At 36.0% G+C, this 23,204-nt stretch overlaps 2 protein-coding genes across 4 annotated transcripts; one reads left to right on the forward strand and one right to left on the reverse strand.

Annotated features, from left to right (window-relative positions):
- Positions 1-758: 758 nt before the first annotated feature.
- Positions 759-22,484, reverse strand: LOC136805324 (hybrid signal transduction histidine kinase I-like). The gene is made up of 8 exons (XM_067061912.1): positions 21,563-22,484; positions 15,755-15,875; positions 13,895-15,154; positions 11,826-12,184; positions 10,068-10,156; positions 3,024-3,330; positions 2,661-2,799; positions 759-1,002 (listed from the first exon to the last, which is right to left on the reverse strand). The coding sequence occupies exons 1-8, from the start codon at positions 22,184-22,186 to the stop codon at positions 854-856; spliced, it is 3,048 nt and encodes a 1,015-aa protein (XP_066918013.1). The 5' UTR covers positions 22,187-22,484; the 3' UTR covers positions 759-853.
- LOC136805325 (uncharacterized) lies at positions 4,247-10,070 on the forward strand. 3 transcript variants are annotated; one of them, XM_067061914.1, is made up of 2 exons: positions 4,247-4,308; positions 8,679-9,533. In XM_067061914.1, the coding sequence occupies exons 1-2, from the start codon at positions 4,300-4,302 to the stop codon at positions 9,435-9,437; spliced, it is 768 nt and encodes a 255-aa protein (XP_066918015.1). In that variant the 5' UTR covers positions 4,247-4,299; the 3' UTR covers positions 9,438-9,533. The 3 variants fall into 3 exon arrangements, 2 of the variants coding, with proteins under 2 accessions (XP_066918015.1, XP_066918014.1); XR_010846373.1 differs by lacking the exon at positions 4,247-4,308 and adding an exon at positions 5,034-5,122 and having other exon boundaries at positions 8,679-10,070; XM_067061913.1 differs by lacking the exon at positions 4,247-4,308 and adding an exon at positions 6,935-7,254.
- Positions 22,485-23,204: the final 720 nt, after the last annotated feature.

Here is a 23,204-nt window from a genome sequence, read left to right on the forward strand (position 1 = left end):
GTCGGACAATGTCCGATGTCCGACCGTTATTTCGAGCCCTGGTATTACGAGGTAAGCTTCCTAGTTTTTCAACTTTCTACGATACCAGATTTCATCTTTCTTTAACTCTTTCAGGACGGCCCCAGCTAACTTCGTTGTTCCATTTGAAACGATACTTTTCGGCTGCCGTAACTTTAAAAATCTGACAGGCTAAAAAGATAGAGCATAAAAAGAGCTTTCCTACGAACCCAAACATGACCTATTTAGATTGCTCCAAAGCTGAGCTAATTGCATCTGAAGTTGAAGTTGGAACTTCTAAAAAACGTAAAAAAATCTATTTTTCTCGATTTTCGTTGCCCTGAAAGAGTTTATGTTCATTAAAATTGATTCTTAAAATCAATTCTTAAGAGTATACATAATATGGTGGTGAACATCTTCGAAAGACTTTCTATTTTAAATACAACAGCATAACAAAACACAACACAAACTAAAAATCTAACCCTTCCTGCATTCAGCATTTAGCATGAAAGTGACTGACTTTGGAAAAAATTCCTTCATCCCTCCTTATTTTACAGGGAAGTAACGAGGATCAAAAATTGTTTGGTGACTATAAGAGAGTATAGGAAGGTTACCAGACCATATGATTCAGGTGAAAGTTTCAGGAAATCCTGCAGAAAATCTCACTTTCTAACCGGACCCCGTCAAAAAAGATTCTTGGCGTTATTCTATTTACTGAAAATACTAAATATAAGAAAAAAAGGAACGTCTCTGTTTAAAAAAAGTTAAATCATCAAACATAACATATATTAAAAAATATCAAACAAAATACATCATACCACAACACAGCTGGTTTCTAGGCCAACCACACACTTCGCTACCTGTTCGTGATGTCATCGGTTGTCATGGTGACGGAGGTTTGTGACGTCATCGGTGTCGTTACCGTTACCGTGGAAGATTTGACGCTTGATGTTGACGTGTTGCTTGATGTCGGAGATTCGTTGCGCGAATAGTCTAATTGGAACGCTGTCAATGAAAAGTATTTAAAATCGCAACAAAAAATTAAATGGAGCCTATTACATTTAGGTATATTTTATTAGGCCATGAATATCGAGTTGAGATCTCAATGTTGAACCTCAAATAACTCCTAGGCATTTTAGGAAATATTATCGTGGTCTTCACGTGCACCTTTCTGCACCGAATTGAAAAAAATATATTGACAAATCTCCCTTGAAAGATAGCATGGCTCTTAACTCTGGCTCTAACTTTGTGTCCGCTGGACTGAAGAAGTTGAGAATGCCTTATTACATGAATATTATAGGAGACGTGTAATTAACACAAATTGAGAAATTTCGTGCTAATTAAAACCCCTTTAATTAAAACCAGTCGTGGTGACCTTGAAAAACCAATATAAATCGTGTTAATTTCAAGGCCGTTAAATACTTCTATACTTATATTCATGTAATAAGGGAGATTTCGACTTCATTTGAGAATCATGTTTCAGACAAACAGACAGGCGAGTCATAAGACAAGACAGAATCAGCCAATAATCGAAACAAGAGAAATTTCTTCACGGAAAGCGCAGGTGATAATTTATCTTATTGTCTTGTAAAATTTTTATATCTCGTTGACGTTTTCCTCAAGGTAAAAAAACACTCTATGTTCAGAAAGAGAAAATTTGAATTTTGAAAAATTTTAAAAAGATAAATTCTTTATCCTGCAGAGTAGAATTTAATAAAGGTTGAGGAAAGGTGGAAAAAGTAACAGGACAAGCCAAGCTGTGTCGGCGCGGCTTGAAAAACCTGTTAGAAATATTTTTCAACAGAAACTCCGATGAATAAATTACTTGTTAAGGAATTGTCTTGGTTTTGGCTCAAATATAAATCATACATTCTGTAGGTTATATACAGTGTTAACCACCTCTACAATCGGCGCCAAAAGATTTGGCAAAAAAGGGGAATTCTCTCAAAACTTTAAAACCGCAAGTGATTTTTAAGTGCAATAGCCTGGAAGCCACTTAACCCCTCCCAAATCGAAAAGTCCAATGAAACAAAGCAGAAGTACCGAAACTGTAATTCTCGCCCGACCTTTAAATTCTGAAAAACGTTAAATAACCAAAATTGCCAATAAATTTAGGCGCTGATTGTAGATACTAACATCGACGAGAGAAATGCTGAATTTTAGCAAAGATTACAATTCAGTTTTAGTAATTGATGTCTAAGGAGGTTATCAGTTATAGCTTTGTTTTGTTAGCAGTACTCTCTTTTTCATAGGAATTTTAATGCAGAGAAAACCAAAGAAAGAAACGACAAAACAGAAATCAACTTAGTAAGCTCTAGTTCAAAGGCGAGATTCTTGTTTTAGCACTATATATTTTCAAGGGTGCATGTTATTTGTTCTAGTTTCGTATACAAATTTGTTTGAAAGTTTATAAGAAATGAGGCTCAAAAACACCAAAATATAAGAACAACTTAGTAACAACAAGCCTAAGACATGTGTCAAAGTAGGTAAAGTACTAAAAATAAGAACATCCACAGCCATAGCAAAAGATTACTGGTTCTTATAAAATAGGGCGTATATACAGTACAGTTTTTATAACTCGAACACGCACGGCAACACTGTTAACTGAACGGGCAAGAAAACGTGTTCAAGTTAAGGAGGTATTCTATTGTAGATGAACATACCGTATCGGTTGTAAGTGATGGCCTCCATTGTTTCGTCCGTACATTCGTCCCCATAATGGCCCACGTGGCCGCAATTGTAACACGTGGCTGTCACCGAGCTCGACTTCTTCCTCGCTTCATGCTGTTGTTGTTGGAAAACCTTCGAATAAGAGGATAATAGAGAATAAAAAAGTTTCCCTGTACTGTAAGGGTCCGATTTCAAAGGCCTACTTTGGGCCGCATGTACGGTCGCTTTTGAATCGAGTACCCCGGGTTACTTCTCGGTATAATAATAATTATCGTAACGTAATAAAAATTCTGAATTTCCAGGTCTTCAGAAAGAATCTTCAGAGTAGATCCCAATTAAGAAAAAGAAATACAGACCTCATCGTCCTCATCAGAATGCTCGTTTTCTCGTTCGTTCATTCCATCGCCACGTTCATTCATCTCCACTCCGTCGTTCAAAAGGCTGTCTTCGTGAACCACCACTACTCTATTCGTCATTGACTTTGAGTCTTCATCATCAAGTTTCACTGGATGTGGGTCACTACTTTGTTGTTGTTGTGTTGTGGTACCGCTATTGAGATATTTAGCACTTATCGGCGAGAGAGATGAGGGTGACGTCCCATGTTGAGGAAGATCAGGGTTGGTCAGGTTGTCTGGGTCCCCGAATTCTTTGAAACCACGATTACTAAGATCAAAATAAACCGTCATAAGAAATTCGTTTTCCAAAGTTGACAATAATACTGGTTATAGCTGGGTCATACATAAAAGGGTCATACTAAAGATTCCCAAAATGGTACTTGATGCCTCTCTGCTTGATGCTCAGCAATTAAGAGAAGGGTCAAGGGTAAGTGGAGCAAACTAGGGAGAAGGAGTTGCGTCCTCTCCTACCTCTGGGCAGATAGCTATCGAAAGAGGAGCCTTCGGGTCACCTCCGACTGCGGTTACAGACTTACTATCTTAAAGCTACATAATGTCAAACTCAGGAAAGTATTGGGAGGCTAACCAGCTAAGAAGTGACTTGGGCTCGAAAAAAAGGAGAGTACATGTGTTTTGGAAAGATATTGATGAGCAAACGCAAATTACAGGTAAAAAGATTCATGTTAGAGGATTGACAGCACAGTTCTAGACAGGACAGGTACGAAACATCTGATACCTGATGCCTAATACTTAATACTTACTATTAAACTGCCCGTTCTAGACAACATATAAGCACGCGAGTAGAAGTATTAGAAGCCCATACGGTTACATAACTCTATAGCTGAAACAACTCTTATATAGCTCTAATTACACTGGATTCGATCCATAAACAACTAACTATTTTGAGTAAGAAATCATTCCGGATGTTATTAATGGCAATGAAGAAAATGATAAATGATAATTTATGCCATTTAAAATCAACTCAATGTAATTATATGCTATCCACATCCAGGTATAGATAGGGCCTTAAGCAAAACACAAAACCAACCAAAATATACTTCTAGCCATACTCAAAACTGTAAACATTGCAATCTTTGTAAACCACCACACAAAAACAAAGAAACAGTATTCTTGTACTTGTTATGTGAAAAACTTAACCATACCATAAACTAACGAGAGACAGATTTTATGGGTGTACTTATTCCAACCGCTTGTAGATGAAGGGCTGAAGAGTATTATGGTTAAGGTAAGGAGAATATTTTGAGGAAGAAACAAGCTCTTGGAGAACGATCTTTTTCTTTATGTCAGCTAAAAATAACAAATTTTTTCTACTAGAAATTAATAAAACTTTCTGTAGCTAGAAATTCGGAGAGTTGGGGAGTTCAATAGTCTGTACAGTACACACAGACCCAATATCTACGGCTAATTTCAAAATTCATTGCCGTAGAGGGTACTACGAAATGATAAACATACACCTTTGTAGAGAGTAGAAGAAGTTTGAAGGAACATCAATAAAATTCAATTCAAAATGGCGCATACTGGAGGTTAAGGAGAAAAAAAAAAGGATGGTCGAGAAAACGTGATATCAATCATGAATCAAAAATCAAAATAAACGCTTTGAAAGGAGGGAAGTAAAATTACATAACATAAGAACACTACCATTTTTATATAAGAAAATGTTTCGATTAGCATGTATTATTAGAAAAGTAGAATAAACGGGACCCCAATTTTAAGCTGATTTCGACATATTTCTAGGTTTGGGGCTACATTGGGAAAATAGACGAGAGATTTCCAGGGAAAAGAAAGCACAAATCAAGCAAGGCTTTCTGAATTTCCCAATTCACACATAATTCTTATAAAAAAGATGAATATTGTCGAGAAATTTCTGAAAATAATAATTTTTGAGGGATTTTTTGATGACGTCAGAGGTTATGTTGTTTATCTCCTCGTTACAAGATTTGAGAGTTTGGAGAGAGAGGGGAGAAATGAGATGTGAAAAGTGTGGATGAAATATACAAGATTTTCGAATCGAAAGTGTATTAAGTTTATGGGTTTCTAAGGTAAGCTTTATATATGGAATCATGGTTAATGATTTAAGCCTGCATTATACACACGGGCTCATTTTTCACTAAAACGTTATAACAAATCATAAATGCTTTTTAAAGTCTAAAATTTACTAGTTAAAATGAAAGCATTTTGTCCAGATATATCAGAGGTGGTGACACAAAAAGTAAATCATAAAAGACAGTGTTCAAGAAAAGATATCGAATGCACTATGAACATAGCATGCTAAACAGTGACAAAGGCAAGCTTATTGGAAAATTGTGAAGAAACAAAAACACTTCGCATGTCTATGATAATGTTTCTTTACATTCAGCCAATAGCAATGTGCCCTGATGATCAAGGATTAAGAAAAATCTTGATGTCATGATTTTACAAGGTTTGATTTATGTAGATATTACTAAGTATTACCAGAGAAAGTACAAAATTCAAAATCATATCATATCAAAATTTATAACATACAAAATGAAAACCACAATGATTTTTGACCAGCAATTCCACCATATTAGTAGAAGATAAAATCCTTTAATACAAATTAAATCGAAAACGAAAACCAGCGATTCAGTCAAGAAATCCAACAACATAGTGCTTACAAAATGTCAAAACCTTGACAGCAGTGCATTAGCAGACGCAGTGGCACACAAAAACCAAGAAACAGGGATCGGATAAAGATAAGACGAGACAAAGAGAAACGACAAAATGATGCATTTCTTGTTTATTAAATGAGCGGCATGCAACTCTGTATTATAGTCAACGACTTCTTGTTTGTGTGACACACTTCTTCTTCTTTCTTCAAAGAAATAAATATTTTATTCTTCAACGATATGAAGTACTGATGTATGTATGTTTGACAAGCATTCAGATGTGTTTTTTCTCTGCTCTCTCTCTGCTATGTGTGTGAATTTGAAGTTGTTATTTAGTTCAAAATGTCATGTTTTGTTGAGTTTTTACAGTGATGGACACTCCATCTCTAATGTGAGTGACATTAGATAGGAATGGAGTAGATTCGACAGCTTGACGAGGTTGACCATAATTAGATTCTAGTGGTATATTTTGAGTTAATTATGAGGTCAGGTTTCTGTAACTCGTGCTGATACACGATGATACAATTATGTATTGAACGTTCCCAAAGTTTTAGCCATTGCCAGTAGAGCTTTGCTTAACCGAACCATTTCAGAATATTCTTAATGGGCCAAATGAAGAGGTACTAATGATGATGAGGTATTTAATGGGACACAAATTACTTTCAAAATGTGGTGAAACTAGTGAATTGAGAGAGATGCAAATTCGTAACTCAAGTTTAGTTTGACACTCAGCTGGAATAGCAGCACGTGGTATGAAATGAGAGCACCAGTGAAGAGAAATATAAAGTTAATCCAAGACAGATCAGGTTATTTAAAAAGTGACTGAATCAAATAGGTCAACGCCATCACCTTGTTTTAGAAGTGAGCCCTTTGTGCCAAGTGACATCATTTCTGACGATTTGCAAAGCTTTTGCTTGATTTTAGTCAACAACGTTAAAGCAAAATGTTCGTCTGAGCAAACAAGTCTATTTAGCAAAGCTTTCATTGCATTTTTGTCAGGTCATCGTCAAGTCATTTTAAGAAAGAAAGCAAGGGTTTTACGCATAACAATTTTGTTGAATTTTTGATTAACAACTAGTCAAAGAAAGAGTTGACACAAATAAATTATAACAAAGCCACATCAAAAAAGGGCGTCCCTTCTAAAACAGTTAAACAATCCACTTTTATCCCGTTTGAGTGCAATGAGATTTTGTTTTTATCGAGCTTGCATAAGCTCTTGGTGCTACATTTTATATGTAATAGTCAAGATGTCTACACCATTTTAAGAGAGGAGTTCCATGGTTATGGTCTCGTTAGCAGAAAACACAAAGAATTATTTCTTCTTTTGGTAGCTAGAGAACAGTATTTGAGTACTCAAAAAGTCAAATACACAAAAAAAAGCTCGAGCTCAACGATAAAAGTTCTGTTGCTTTCATTTTAAAGTGGTAGATAAAAATCGAACGAATTTTGATGTAAAAAATCGGTATTTTTGAAAAATTGAAATGTTACGACAAAAGCATATGGTATTTTTCACCTGGATACAGGACACTAATGCAGGACACGTAAAGGTAAGAGATGGCGGGATGAGATGAGTTTTGAAATGATTTAAACTGAATATAGTATTCACATGGAAAATCTTGTACAAGGTTATCAAAAGGTAAGTTACAAGCGAGAAAAGAGTGTTTTCACTCATAACTTTATCATTATAAAAAGAGCTTACACAAAAAATCTATTTTGGTATGATCTTTGAAATTGAAATCGAAACCCCCGGCTTAATCAGACATCAAAGATATCCATGAATGACAAACCACCTTACATCATGGGAAAAATCTTGTCTCAAACATTCAAACAAACATTGCTGTAATTATCATCATGTATTGGCTTTGAAACAACCTTTTCACTTCATTTCCATCATAAACAAATATTTTTCAAAAAATCTGATTCTTAATTATCGAAAACCTCCTCAAATTTACTAAAATTAAGAATTATTAAAATAATTATACCTTTGATCAACAAACATGAACATTGAGGAGGGTTACTCAGCAAATAATTCCAAAAAACTTTCTCACAGCAGGGGAATTTCTCATCAACCTTATCCTCCAGGGCAGGCGCCCTCCCTATAATATATTTACACAGATTTCAAAAATGTACCTCAATAAAGACACTGATCAAATTTACACCTTGAATTTCCCACCGAAAATGTAATCAATCTTGGACTTTATTATTTCAGTAATTTACTAAGTGTGTACTATGATCCTCAAACAGAATCAAGATTTTTTTGAACCTGTGCAAATAACTTCCTTTTTCTGCAATCTTCTTCTCTTTCTGTTTTTACATGCTGATAGGTCTAAGAAAAATTTGATATTCATTTGGTTAATTAGAGATGAAAGGGGGGTTATAGTGTGGAACCTTGCATTTCTTTGCTTAACTTATCGGCTATTTTACGCCGGCCCTTAATTGACGTAAGAAATCGGGGGGGGGATGAAAAAACTAAGCATAGGCGTAATTAGGGTCGAAATTAAATTAGGGCCGGTGCAAAAGGGCCGCTAAGGTATACAATTCAAGTGCAACGACCTCATGACAAATGAAATACGCCATAAAGACGCCAAAAGTCTTGGATATAGCATAATCCTACCTTAAAGACTCGAGAGTAGACTCGATTACTCTACACTCTACTTAAAAAGTTCATATTTCCATGACAACAAGACATGCTTTTTATTAATAAGAAAACAAGACTCAAAGTTGGCCTAAAACCCGAACCTCAGAATTCAGAAATTACTTTCATTAAAGATATTGTTTTTATGATGTAGAAAGGAGAAGTGCCACTTATGCTGACAAAACATAACAAAAGAATTTCTCAAAATTTGTGCCCAAGCGGCATGGGAGTTGAGAGCATTTAGTCTTTCTTTTACTTGAAAATGATGTGTAAGGAAATGTAGTAGAGGAGATACGTTAAATAATGTCCTTTAAGAAAATTTCTTCTTTCTCATAGGATTACAAGGACGTAGAAGATTTTGATCAGCCACTAAATCAAACGAAGAAACCATTCACAAAAGAGCAATCAACACAACAAATAAACGACTTCTATTACATCGACGACATGTCGGATAGTTATGACGAAAAATCGTACCATAAACGAGACGATTTAACATTACATTGCATCCCAGAGGAAGGCAGCGAATTGACGCACGAAAATTTCCGACACTCCGGTGTCCGACTACTACCGACGTACGGAAAGAACCACGACGAAACACAATCAAACGATTCAACATGTACATCAATTGAGGAAGGTGGTACTACCATTACCCGAACTGTAAGCCAAAACACCAAACGCAAGATATTTCTAGCAGTGTTTTTATTCTTGGTGACGCTTTCACAAGGATTTATGGCGTGGTATGGAGCCGAGAAGACCCGATGTAAAAAGACGACGACAAAGAGCGCCACATTGGCACCTATTTTCATGTTTGGTATTGCAGTTATCGAAATATTTTTCTCTACTCTCGTCATTACTATAACGTTCACACGAAAATTGAGAGAGAAATACAAAGTCTGTACTAACACTCGCCTCATTGTCAAACTGGTGACCGCTTGCTTGATAGTATTGCTTCTTATCTATCTCTCGCTGGTGTGTTTTGTGGAGCTTTTCAGTGAAGAATATGATGGGTGTCGTTACAAAAAGATTCTGTTGAAAGCACAAGCCATAATGACTGTCGTCCAAGGCTGCTTATTTGTAATTCTGATATACATTTAAAGTAACCTTTAGATTGGAAAGATGACTTTCTTTTAAGAACGATTCAATACACCTATCATCCCTTCGCCACGCGGTCGGCTTTCAAGGAAATGACGTCGAAACACTTTTTCTATAAGGTTGACAATGCAACGACTTCATGAATTTTGACGTCATTCCGTCCTGGTAAACTCGAATCCAGTCTCTAACGCTTTAAAGGTTGATATTGTTTGATGAAAAACAAGCACAGGAATTGTTCTTTGAATTATTTGAAACTTTGATTTCATGTAAATACGTACATGTACATATTTTATTTCATTTTAACAACATTCATACATTTATAAAACTGTTCTTTTGATTCCTTATGGGTCTGCGTCAATCTCCAAAAAAGAGTCAATTTTAGAAATTTCTTTGTAACTGTAGTTGGCGCTCTCGAATTCGATTTTCAATTGGATGTTCATTGAATAAGGGAACATATCGAACAGTAGAACGTCGTTTATATGAGTTTCTTGTTGACGATGAGTTTAAATATTATCGAATTGTTAGAACGTCGAATTAAAGAGCGCCGTCGACTGTAATTTCCCTAACTTGAAATTATGCAATCAAAGCTTGTCAATGGGTTTCACAAAAAAAAACAGAAATAAAATGACTTACACTAATACATCAAGTTGTGTTTTGAGTTTCGTACTTGCACCAACTGTCAAACCAATCTTCTTAAAACTCCCCTCATCCATATCTGAAAGCTGAACAGAAAAAAACCACATTGAAATGAAAAGATTAAGGAAAAGGAATGATAGATGTGATGGAATATCTAATGAAACATGTTCCTTAGTAGGTGGTGAGAGGAAAATTCTTCTCTCAAGTGAGGAAAGTTAAAACAAAATAGTAGCCGTTAAGGAGAAATCACTGGACAAAAAAGGTAATATTTTGAATTTACAAACTATTGTGACAAGACAACAATTTAATTTAAGGCAAAAAGGGATGATTTTTTTCAGACGGATGACTAAGAAAAGCCAAATTTAAATGTTTTCTTTGGTGTATAACTTGTTATCATTAAAGCAGTGAAATTTAGTGAGCAAATTAAGGCTCCCACCTAAATTTGGGAGTTTTTCAGCCAAATTTGAAATATGCAAGCCTCAAATTCACTTTCTCATGACATTTTAGCTAGATTATTGGGTCATTGTTTAAGATGGTGCTTTGCAGTGACAGATTATATTTCCAAATCGAAGGCGAAAAATTTGTCAATTTAAACCTTACACAAACTTAGTCCTACTACCTAAAATTTTTCGAAATTCATTTTATTTCAAAGAGAGGAGTCCCTTCGTAACATTTTGAAAAAATCGATATATTGCCAGTGAAGCGGCTGTGGAGACTTTAACTGCCGTGCATGAAAATCCTGTCCTAACATTCTAATTGCAAGAGTATGAGCCTATTCCCAAGGTTTACCAAAATAAATTTGCCTCAACTTGTAATTTAAGCCAAGGGGCCATCCATATAGTATGTACCAGGGGGAGGGGGTACCGAGTCAGTGTACTGGCCCATAGCGGGTGGGGTGGTGTATCTTTTTAGGTTAAATTCAGTTTGTACAGTGTACTAAAAGGGTGGTCCTCTGAGAAAAATACAATGAAAAAGTTAGTACACTGTACTAAAAAGGGTGGTGTTCTGAATTGATACACACTGAGAAGTTTGTACATTGTACTAATTTCAATGGTAAAAACACACGAACCCAGCGAATTCCCATGTATATTTGCCCTAATTTGCCAGGTCCAAGCTGGTCCGAGACCTTTAAGTCAAGGCTGGTTAAACTATACAAATTGGTACACTGATTTTCTCCCAATGTTTCCTGTTTGCTTGATTGGATTTGTTTCAGAGTCGCAGCTTGCCAGACAAGCAGAAAATGACTTTGTCTGTTTCATTGTTTCAATGTTTGTACTACAAGGATTCAAATAATTTAATATTCAAATCTTTCCTTTTATATAATTTGGTGCTTTTTTAGCAAAATGCTTCAAAACCTTTGTATATGGTGGCAATTAAACTTATCTGGCTAATAAGAAATTAGAACAGTGCACTGGGTAGTTTCTAAACTTATCTGATCGAAAAAAATCTTATCATAACAGCTAGTACAGCGTACTAAAAGGGTGGTATCAAAAATCCAAAAATCAAGTTAGTACCCTATGGGCCAGTACACTGACTCGGTACCCCCCCCCTGTATGCACACAGTGATGAAAAGAGAGGGGAGTTTAGTAAAAGCGTCCGTCTATTGTTTGAATGACGTCATCTATATTGTTCTTTTCGTAGAATAGGAGTAATGGGTGTCGAATGTTTTGAACGTTTTTGCGTACGTACTATATGGAAGACTTCCAAAACCAGTTTTTAAATCCAAAAATTCGGGCTTAAGAATTGTCTACAAACCTCTTTGAATGATAAATGTTCCAGGTCATTTGAGTATTTGTGCAGCCTGATGCTTTTCAGCCAGTTAACAGTATTTGCGTAAATATCCGAAAATTCTTTATTGCTAGTGGTTAAGATAGTGCTTGTGTTGATGGTTGTCTTCCGGCTTGGTAAAGGACTATGTGATGGAGAGCAGAGAGGTGAGGGACGAGGCGAGGAGGAGGGTGAACTGGCTGGTGAGACATCATTGGAGTATCTGTTTACATTGTGGTAAGGTCTTCGTTGGACGGGAATGGGTAGGCTTCTGTTGGAATTGTTATCACTCTTGGTCATGAAGAAATCGAACTTTCGTTGTTGTTCTGAATACAGTATCCGATTGCCTGAAATAAATTTCTAGCTTTTAATTTCAATTTTTAATAAAAACTGAACGGATGTGTTGTTAAAAGATGTAAAGATGGCGGAGAAAATTCAGGAAAATCTACGAAAACAACCGAATTCAGCATCAATTTACGACCTTTGCAGCCCATCTGAATGTGTTACAAGTGAAGAAGGAAGATCCAAAGACACACTTGAATGTAAAAAGTGCAATCGAATCGTACACTACATTTGTTCAAAGCTCCCCGTCTATCAAATCCAGTTATGTCTAACATACAAATCGAGAGCTTTTGTCTGTCAAAACTGTGTCGTGATCACCCCTGAGCTATTGGAACGGGTCAATTCATGTGAAACATCAACAGTTTCAGGATTCCGAAAGGAGATAAAAGCTTGCGAAAATATAATGAAAGCCCAGGACGTAGAAATCACTCAACTAAAGTCCAAAGACGTTAATACAATGATCAGCGAAATAAAGGATAGCTTTGAGACCAGAATGGCAACGATCGAAAAGAAGATGGAAGACATCATTGAGAAGAAAGGAGAAAATATATCACAAAGCTACGCAGCAGTCGCGTCGAGGCAAATCGAGAAAAACATAGAAAACGTAATTCGAAGGGAAAAACAGGAGGAGCGACAGATTCAATCCACGGCGTGCAATCTAATTCTTCATGGTGTTGACGAATCCACTGAAGATTCAGAGGAGTCAACCAAAATCTATGACGAAGAATATCTAAATGAAAAAGTCCTACCTAAGTTACTAAGCTTAAGAAATATAAAGATTGAAGAAACTCAAAGAATCGGAAAATTTTCGAAGGAAAAGGAAGATGAAAAACGCTATCGACCAATAAAAGTCCGATTTGCAAACGAAGAAGACAAAAATACAGTGTTAAGAGCAATCACTAAAGGAGAAAGATTGCCCTTCCGTGTGACAGAAGATCTTACGAAAAGTGAAAGGAAGACAATCAAAGAGTGGTGTATGAAAGCCCAAGAAATGAACACGTCACTAAAGGATGCAAACTTTAAATTCAAAGTCAGGGGGAGCCCTAGGAAAAAACTCTATCTTAAGAAAATTGTAAACCGAACAAAGAGCGGTTCATAGAGGCCCATGTGCTCACACGGTGGCCTGCGAACTTGTATAGCATTATTATTATTATTATTATTATAATTTTTAATAATCACAATAAAAATAAAAATTTTGATAACCAAGGGAAAAATAAAACTTAGGAAAAAGCTTTTTCGAATTGTCAACACGTGTTGGAGCCACACCCTCGAAGTCGGAGAAAAGCAGTTTTTTAGTTGAAATAAAAATGTCCCGAGTTTGAAATTATTTAGCGTAAGACTTATGACGCTTGACTTGAAATTTTGACTAGTGGAAGGTATGATTTAAGATTACAGTCAAAACTACAGCAAGACTGTCGTACATGGTTTATGACTATCAAAGGATATGGTCAATAGGTGATTTCAACTACATTTAAATTTTGGCCTGTAAAATAACAAATCAGACGGGGTTGCTGAGCCTAAATTACCTCTTACCTTCAACTTTAAATATGTAAACCTACCACTGCTCAAAATATAATGGTCATGGCACTTGTATTGATATTGAAATTTCAAGGGGGAATAGAGCTGGAGTATACACGGAGGTGTAATATAAGGTACAAAGATTTGGTTATACCTTTAGTCAGAGATAAGCCTCAAAATTTGCATAGTACACATACCTGAAATGCCCTTTTCTGGAAGTTGTGAAGGCATATACGTGCCATTTGCTCCAAGGGGTATATTTTTGGTCAATGAAGGTGATATGACCTGGTTCATTAGAGGTGGAGGTTGTTTATCTTCAGTCTTTGACATTGGGAGTGACTGTTGAGGGGTAGGGTTGACACTCACTGGAGCAGTATTAGTTGTCATTATATTAGGCATAGTACTGTGAACTACCATACTACTCATGTTATTATGCATATTATGTTGCTGGTTTTGTTGACGTTGTTGTTGTTGTTGTTGTTGTTGTTGTTGTTGTTGTGTGTTATAAGGTATAATGATAGGTTGTTGTTGGTGTGGCACTGGCGTCGAATCTGATATATTGACCGTATTATTTGTTGACATATTCTGAATGTTCTGTGTAGCCGTGAAGAATTTAGGTGACATGTGAACTTGACTATTTCCAAAGGGCATTTGCTGCATCGAATTAAAATAATGAAATTTGTTCTCATAAGGTATCAGTCTTGGTTGATTTAAAGGTAATTGTTCTTGACTACCACCAATATTAATGTTTTCGTTGGCATCAGATTCACTGTAACATCTACGTTGGTTATTGCTTTGATGATTGATTGAAGCCATACTTGATACTATGGTGGATACTCCTCCAACCATACCACTACAAGTCACTATAACATTCCCAGAATGCCTTGCATGTGCTGGGATACTACCATCGTCTAAAGAAGGACTACCTATAGGACCATTCATCATTGTTCGAGGGATTTGCCCATACTGAGACCCTGGTAGTTTAACAATGTTAAAATTATTCAATGTATCAGAAGTTCTATTTGAAGGAATTAGTGGACTTTGAACCCTCAATAAATCGTTATTAGGGACGAGAGGACTTTGTTGTATAGTAAGTTCACTAGGAACGAGGGGACTTTGCCTAGATAGATCTGCACTTGTTGTTGGCGAGAATACATTGCCAATGTTTTTGGTATTGCTGTTTGCATGGATTGAGATGTTATTTTGTACATATTGTTGGTTGTTGACAACGCATTGTATGGTTGGCATACCAACGGGCATTTGTATTGACTGGGGGTCTAATGTTCTATGATAAACTGTTCCTGTCGAAGACATTTGAGGTCTTGAAAATAACATTGGTGGTGTCCTGTATGGTGGCATTTGATGAAATCCATTATTATCAAGAACTGATATGTTTGTCAAATGTGGTATGTTTTGAAGTGCTTCAGGTACCATGGATCGATTTGTTGGAACAGGCGCTAAAATGAAAAAAGTAAGAAAATAAATGAAGGTGGTATAATGAAGTCCTAAAATTCATTTGAGAATAGGCTTGGTGAAAAGAAGACTTATGAACACTATCCTATTATGTAAAATATGTGTTTTGATGTGACACTTAGCTTTTCCGTCATTATCAAGATTGTACCGGATATTTCAAATCTGTGGCAAGGTACAAAAGAATGATAGTCAAAACTCTATTCCCCAAAACAGGTTTCTGGCGTTAGTCAAAAACAATGGAGAAAAAAAAATTTGGAGAACTTTTTAAGTTTGCCATTTACTTCTTACCAAAGTTTCCTCCCTTAATGCAGGTTTAAGGTACATTATATAAATCTAGTCACACTAGTACTCTCAAGGTTCACCAAATATCAAGGTGGTCTTGTTGCTATACTGGACTGGAAAATTGTGTGAATTTTAGGTTTTACAGTTGGCAAACAAAGTTCTACTATTTTTTAAAATACATTGTAAATATCAATACATTCCATTATAAGAAAGGCTCCCATCTTAAATGAAAGTTAAAAAAATTTATTAGGAAAATCTGAAGCAGTTGTGGGACTGGCAGGGCCAAAATTTAAAAAGCTTACCTGGAATAGGTGTTTCTGTATGTTGTTCTATAGATGTTTGTGTGGTCAGAGTGTTATTGGATGACAAAGAAGGTGTTCTGGTGGTAGATATCCTTGTTTCTTCCTTTGGCAGAGAATCAAGCTAGAAATTAAAAGAAAAAAATTTAATCAAAAAATAGAATGAATTCATAATAATAAGGACAGAGAAAAATGGGACAAATTTTTCATAGTGGAAAATACTAGTCATTTTTTCAGAATGATTTTGAGATAAATAATTATGTCATCAACTTACACAGAAAAAGTTTCCCTAGACTATTGAAATCTGGATTTTTGAACGCAAAATTTCTATTTTGTGACAATATATAAACCTAATGCTCTTTAAAGGCATAGAATATAAAACAAGCCTATTTTCTGTAAGATCAGTTTTCATCACACACAGCGCTTGACAAATGGAATTAGAGGTTGTTCGTGATGACTGAAAATATATAATTTTGAAGAATTTTCCATAAATGAATCATCGTAAGTAATGATTTTTTTTCTCAGACTTAATTTCTAACCATGACAACTGAGCGAATGCCATAGTGTCAGCCCCCCTGCTGGTTGGGGGGGGGGGGTCACACCCTCCAAAAAGACTAAAACAGATGGGGGCTAATGATGTTTGAAATATTTGGGACAACCTAATGAATTTGGGAGGAGTTGAAATGTCATCATTAACTTGAGGGCCGAATACTTCATCTCAGTACATTTAACAACCCTGTTTAGCGGGTACCAAAGATTTCACAAATCATTGGGGGGACTTAAAACTCAGGGGGGGGGGGCTAATTTTTTCCTGGGACCTATGAATGTGTGCTTCTTTTTTCTCAGTAGTCCTTTTCAAATAGATCAAAAAAGATTAAATCCATTCCAAACACCTGTGATTTTTACAGAGAATAGCTGCAAAAAAACGTTTTGCATTAACCAGTGTCTTTTGTTGCAAATTATCAAGGCAGCAGGTCTTAGCCCCTTAAGATTTAGGTACCCCTGGTTGGCAAATATTATAGATGACCCCTAAACCAATGACACATCAATTTTTTTCAAAATCCTTTATTTTACAGGAAAGATATCTTTTTCAAACAATCAAACAAATACAACAGTTGGTTGTAGCTTATTTCTGGCTCAACTTCAGTATCTTTCAAATTACTTGAAGGCCCAATTGTAAACATCAACAGAAAATTTTTGATATAAGATAACTTTTTAAGGAACAAAGTGTGCAAAATTTCAATCAAATTGGAACATTTTTGAAGTATCCAGCCTGCCCCAAAGTTTTTCAGTTTTGTTTTGGGGAAAAAATTGTGACCACACCCCTAAGAATCAAAATTTTCAAAAAATGAAAAAAAACACCCCCAAATATTTCTTTTAAAGTGTCCAGCCTGCCCCAAAGTTTTGAGTTGACATACAGACATATACAGACGTTCTCTGATTCTAGCTCAATTGAATTTGAGAATTCGGCATGGAACGAAGAAGAACAAATTAGTGGCAAAACAATGGAGCGTTTGACGTCAGTTATTTGTTAATCAGGCGTTTCAGGAGGCTTTTAGGCCTATTTTTGCAACTATAGACGCTTTCAACACCTTGGACTGACTACCCAATCCCCCTCATATGGCATGGGTTGACCCGGGCGCAGGTTAATTCACTTGCCAAGTGAACCACTGCGAGTGGCAATCGAACCTCAGTTGCCTGTGCAGCAACCAAGGTCAATGACTACTATCCCACAGCGCCTTATAATAATTTTTAATATTTTCTTGTACGGGAAAGAATGTGTGACATCATAATTACTGCTTTCAGTTTTCAGTTTCTGCCTCATATTTTTATCATTAGAGTTTGACAAAAACAAAGTACACCGATTGGTTTGATATCAATGTCATCAACATTATATTAGGCACATAATGATATTCCACTAAATAAACTTCAATAAAAAGAAATCATAAATTGGAAATAAACTGGATCCTATAATCAAATGATACAAATAAAACCAAACAAAAGATGCAGTATCTGGTATAACAGTTGTGTTTTGCTCATATCTTAGGCCTTGTAAATTATCTTCATTATTAGATTTGAACTGGGAATGTCTTCTGATTGTAATCCTAGTTTAAGTTAGGTCAAGCAAGAGGTCTTCCCAAGAAGAGAATTTAGGCAGTAAAACACAAGTAAGCTTTCATGCTTATGACATTGACTTTGGATGTGACAGACCTGTAAAAATAAGTCTCTGCTGCAAATGTCAAAGATCATTGATGTCGAGCAACTATTTCAAGAGAATCTTTGTACTTTTCAGCAAACAATTTTTTACAATAGAGAGAGGGGGAAGAGAGAATGCAGATTCATTGGCTGTGGTGAGCCATTTTGAGTGGGGGGCCAAGATTTTGGAGAAAAATGTCGCCCGCCATGGTTGGCCGACGAAGAAAATTTTTTACTTTTTAAACCCTCAAAACACCTTCAAACGTTATTAATTGGGGAGAATAATAGTTGTCAAGCTTTTTTCACATTGTACGTAAAAGACCTTGAATGGTGGGGAATTTCCCTAAGTTTACATAGTGTTTTCACGCCTTATGTAGAGTTTTTTTACGTTAAAAAAGTTTTGAACGGAAGTCACGTAAGACCCTCTTAATCAAAAAAAACTCTAGATAATGTCGGGAAATTCCCAAAAGACAGCCTTATGAACGATTTTCAGTTTAGTCGAAAGTAAAATTTTACGTGCATGTGAAAAAAGCTTTACGGTTTGATTTGGTCTGTTAAAAGTTGTTCTAATGTACATAAGTTTCAATTTAGCATGGTCTGCAAAAAAGTGGGCATGAGATTGTGAGCACGAAAATGGGAATGAAGATATTATTAGATAAAGAAAATTATTATCAATAAAGCCTCCCCCCTTATTTTAGGGGAGGGGGTGCAGAAACCATGTAAGCCTCACAGTCAAACACATCCTTGCAATTGCATGGGGTGTACATTAAAACAGGTTCTCCATACCCAGTCAGTATAGACTTGAACTTGTATATCAAGATTACGGGATTTCAAGTACGGGCCGAATTTACTTTCGTTTTGAGTGATTTCATTTTTGATTTCAAGCCAACATCTTAGCAACGGGGTGCTTGCCCATAATTACAGGGGCTTGTGCAAAAAACTAAGCATAAATTTTCCATGTTTCACTTTTTTGCACCTATTCTTCAAAATGAAAATATTTAAGATTTTAAGTTCTTCTTTTATTCAATGATTTTTTACGGCACTTTTTTGACAATCTAACTCTCGCTTTCTTCAGTAAATTGAAGATGAGAAAAAACCTAAGCCACGAATCACAGATTGAAACAAATATATGAAGGGTGGGATTTCACAGCCGCCCGTCGTGCAAGGCACTGAAAGGCCAAGGGTGCCAAAAAGAAGAGCAGTTTGAAATGCGGCAACCTCATTGGTGGAAATTTAATAAACAGCTGAGAAGGAGCGCTGGGAAGCAATCAGTAGTAGTAAGAGACCACTTCAAAAACGTCAAATTGACCTTATGAGGGGGTGGGGGGGGTTTCAAAAGTTAGGTTTGATGTTACACTCGTTTCGTTTTATAAGCATACTGTACGGTAAATTTCAGCTGAAGCTCACTATGCTTAGGTAAAGTTCAATTTTGAGCCTCGACTATGCTTAACCCTATGCTTGGTAAAAAAATTATGAAGGGGCGCATTTTCCCCTATCTTTAATCTTGAGAGAAATGAAGACATTCTATTGTTTTCGAATGTTGTTGTTATTATAAGTTGTATTATTTATAAGAGATTAAACAAAAATAAAATCACCAATTTTGTTTGTAATTCTCTTCTTCATTCTTCTGTTATTTTCTGAAGTTTTGGAAATTATGATTCTAAAAATTTCTTTGGCTGAGCCTCAAGGTATGCTTAGTATATGCTTAATTTTTCTGGAAATTTGAGCTTCAATATGCTTATAAACGTTATGCTAATAAAACGAAATGAGTGTATAAGAAATCAAAGGTATACCTTTTTGTGAAAATCGCGAATATTTGTAAACACCAACCACACTATAACTTTATAAGCTATCGAAAATATATTTGTGTATGAATTACATGAAAATTTGCTACTCGCATAATCCCATTGGTTCGCGCTATGATATCATTACATCATATTTTCATTGTTTGCGCGATTGAGCAAACCATACCGCACAAGTGGGCAAAGAAGGTGGTACGCCTAAAGCACGGCACAGACCTAGCGCCAAGTGGAGCTTTTAATTTCTTTTTAAATAAAGGTCATTAGTTAAAAGAACACATACACACGCACAGGTACAACCAAGTACAGACTTTGCGACGGAACTTTTTTGATGAAAAATGGCTACAACTTTTGGTATACATAGCTTGACGTTATATATATGTGGGGGGTGGGGGGGGGAGGGTTCAGAGGATATGCGGACGTTATGCGTTGTCAAATGAATATGGACGGGTCCCCTAAAGGAAAAGATAAAAGAGGTAAGACTAGCCTAGTTTCTAATCCTGATATACACGTTTTTTTTTATAAGGAACCTTAACTTTGCTCTGAGCCCGGAGTTCCTTATTTTTACAGAGAATTTCAGTCTCAAAGTTCCTTATCGAGTTCCATTCTACATTGGAAATTTTGAACTTTTTGCCCCTTGAAAGATCTCAGGGTGTCTACGGATTTTTTATCAGGATTTTCAAGGTTATCAAGGTTTTTTTGGTCATTTTTAAGTGGTTTTTCAAGGTTTTTTGGCAAAAACTTTGGTACTTTTCAAGGTTTTTTGATACTTAGTTGACATGGCTCTTTACAGTTTTTTTTCAGAGTGGTAGGTGAAAGAAAAATAGAGGACGGCAAATAAAATTTATTCGCTTTTGGTGCCCGGGGAATTACTTCCACAGTTAGATTTCTATCTCCCTCTCGAGAACAATACCACAAAATGAAATACTCCAACTCCCTAGTCTTCCAACCGTAGAAATAAAGAATTAGAAGCAAACCAATTGTTTACAGTGACCGAGGAGGCGCAACCATGGTTTGTGCCGACGAGAGAAAATTTTCATTTTGACTCTTTCAAATCGCTAAAGATGCCTTGTTTTTTATTTATTTTTTACAAAAATTAATTGCCAAAAAAGATGTTTTAAGGCGTCCTCGAAATTTTATTGATGAACGGCCATTATTCCAAGACGCCCTGAAGCGATTTGAAAATTGGGGAACAGTCGATTTCTTAGGGCTCATGCAAACGGAAAATTAGTGACAAAAACTCAGCTAATGATAAAAGAATATTTGCATTTGTTGCGACAGAATCGCAACAGAAACAGGGAAATATGGAATTCTCTAAATGTTATAAAGGTTTAGCGTCGCAGGCGGTTTTTTAGTTATTCTTATTTTTCGAATGACTGGATACTATAGTGCTTTTCAAGGTTTTTAACAATTTTTCAAGGTTTTCAAGGTTTTTCCCAGAAAATTGATAGTTTTCAAGGTTTTCAAGGTTGGGTGGTTCATTTTCAAGGTTTTCAAGGTTTTCAAGGTTTTCAAGGTTTTCAGGCTCCCGTAGACGCCCTGAAGGTACATTATTTTCAAATCCACTTATTCTCAGCCTGAGCAGTTCCTTAACAATTCCTTATTTTCTGAACCATTTTCAGCCTCAAGTTCCTTATAAACGTGTTCCTTATAAAAAAAAAAAACGTGTAGGAGTTTAAGTTTAGACTGCCAGTGTGATTGATAACATGTCTATTGGAGAAACTTTTCTCCAAAAATCAGTAGTTGGGAAAATATTTTTTCCTGTTATCGGAAAATCAAGGAAACTCGTCATCACAATGTTTACAAGATAACTGACCTTTGAAGTATCCAAATTTTCGGTTGGCAGATCTGAATCTGAATTGTCATCAACTTCGATATATCCATTTTCAATTTCATATAAATGTTCAGTATCAGGTTTTTGACAAGATGAAACAAAACTTTCTTTTTTGTTTCTCAATTTAGCTCTTTGAGCAAAGTCTAATGCTGGATGTAATGATGCCATGCTAAAAAGTAGTCTCATTTCGTTGCAAAATGAAACTTTGTCACAGTTTTCTTCCTGCTTTTTTCTAGAGTTTAAATTGTCACTTTTTTTATCTGCTTCAGAATTTATGCAGCGTTCCCATTTATTTAAAACATCAAATAATTTGACTGCAATACTTCGATTATGAGAGTGTAACAGAGCCAGAAATATACAAAACTTTCTACGAAAGTCTTTGTTGAAAAAGTCTTCTTTATCTGTAAGCCAAGTGCTTGTTTTATTTGCATCTTTTTCCCACTTTTGCAAATGAGTGTAATGCTTTCCAGCAGAATACTCCAAATAAGTCCCGAGGAAACGTAACTCCAAAGGTAAACAACTATCTAGTAAGGCACACATAAGTTCAATTCTTGAATAACCTTCAAGGTTTTTAAACCAAACACAAACTTCTTCTTGACTTATCATCCTACACTGAGGACGACCTTGTATCACTTTCAGTTTGATTCTTCAAGAATCCTCCATCAAGGAAATCTTCAGTCCAGATTGAGAATAATTGAAGCAAAGAAATTAATCTTCTGTGTATCTTCTAAATAATATGAGCCAAAGTAATTAAATTTCTCCAATTAAAAGCATGAAAAGCTATAAGAAGGTACAGCAAGTTCCAAATTCCCTTTCGTTTTACACTAACTTTTTGGTCATACGCTGGAGTCTGAGCCACGAGCAATGCTATCGGCCAGTATTTCCGCGAAATTGATTTTTAGGCAATCTTAAAGTAGCAAAATTCTCCTATTTGCGAGGATCAATTTGTCCGCTTGTTGGAACTGCGACTTCATAGCTGTGAAAATCTTTTTTCAAAATGGCAGCCACTAGCTTCGGCAGCATAAACGCACTTCATCGCAGATCTCCAAATAGAATCGCCAGGATTGTGATTTTCATTCTCCCTCACTTGACAACCACTACAGTCATTTTCCGGTAATTTTTTACTTCGGGTCGTCGTCGTTTAGCTTTCTGCTCATCCTCTAGCAAAAAGGGTTTCTATTAATTCTTTAGAGGTCTGCGATTCAGACTAGTCGTCGTTATGCTTATTCCCGGCAGGGGAATAAACAGCAACGTATGCTCCCCAATATGATAAGTGGACTTAATTTTCGTCAAAGCCGTCAAATCTTTTCGAAAAAAGGCGATTTCGTTGCCCAACCAACCACAGATATCTGTAAAGCCCGAAGGGCTAGATTTGCGGCTTTTATCAAAAAGTGAAGCTTATCTTTGGAAGGATTTCCTACCAGAGTCACGTGACTAAAATATGCAATTTCACCGGTTTGAGAGATGTGAAATAGCGTTTGCCGCCTACTTTTTTTGATCTCGCGCTCCGAAAACAATTAAAATGCTAGATCCTATCCATCGGCACGAAATTTAAAAAGTCAAATTTTTGCTTCACTTTTTTTTGCTGGAGAAAGCTTAAAGTTGCCTATCTAGCCCTTCGGGC

The sequence above is a fragment of the Clytia hemisphaerica genome, unplaced genomic scaffold (genome assembly GCF_902728285.1).
Source record: "Clytia hemisphaerica strain Z4C2 unplaced genomic scaffold, Clytia hemisphaerica genome assembly, whole genome shotgun sequence".
Classification (NCBI taxonomy): domain Eukaryota; kingdom Metazoa; phylum Cnidaria; class Hydrozoa; order Leptothecata; family Clytiidae; genus Clytia; species Clytia hemisphaerica.

Coding starts and splice junctions, on each gene's coding strand:
- LOC136805325 (XM_067061913.1), top strand. CDS start 7,189: ATGTTACGACAAAAGCATATGGTATTTTTCACCTGGATACAGGACACT. Junction 7,255..8,678: donor CTAATGCAGGACACGTAAAG/GTAAGAGATGGC, acceptor TCTTTCTCATAG/GATTACAAGGACGTAGAAGA.
- LOC136805324 (XM_067061912.1), bottom strand. CDS start 22,186: ATGATAAGTCAAGAAGAAGTTTGTGTTTGGTTTAAAAACCTTGAAGGT. Junction 3,331..10,067: donor ACACAACTTGATGTATTAGT/GTAAGTCATTTT, acceptor TTTTGATCTTAG/TAATCGTGGTTTCAAAGAAT. Junction 2,800..3,023: donor ATTCTGATGAGGACGATGAG/GTCTGTATTTCT, acceptor TCTTATTCGAAG/GTTTTCCAACAACAACAGCA.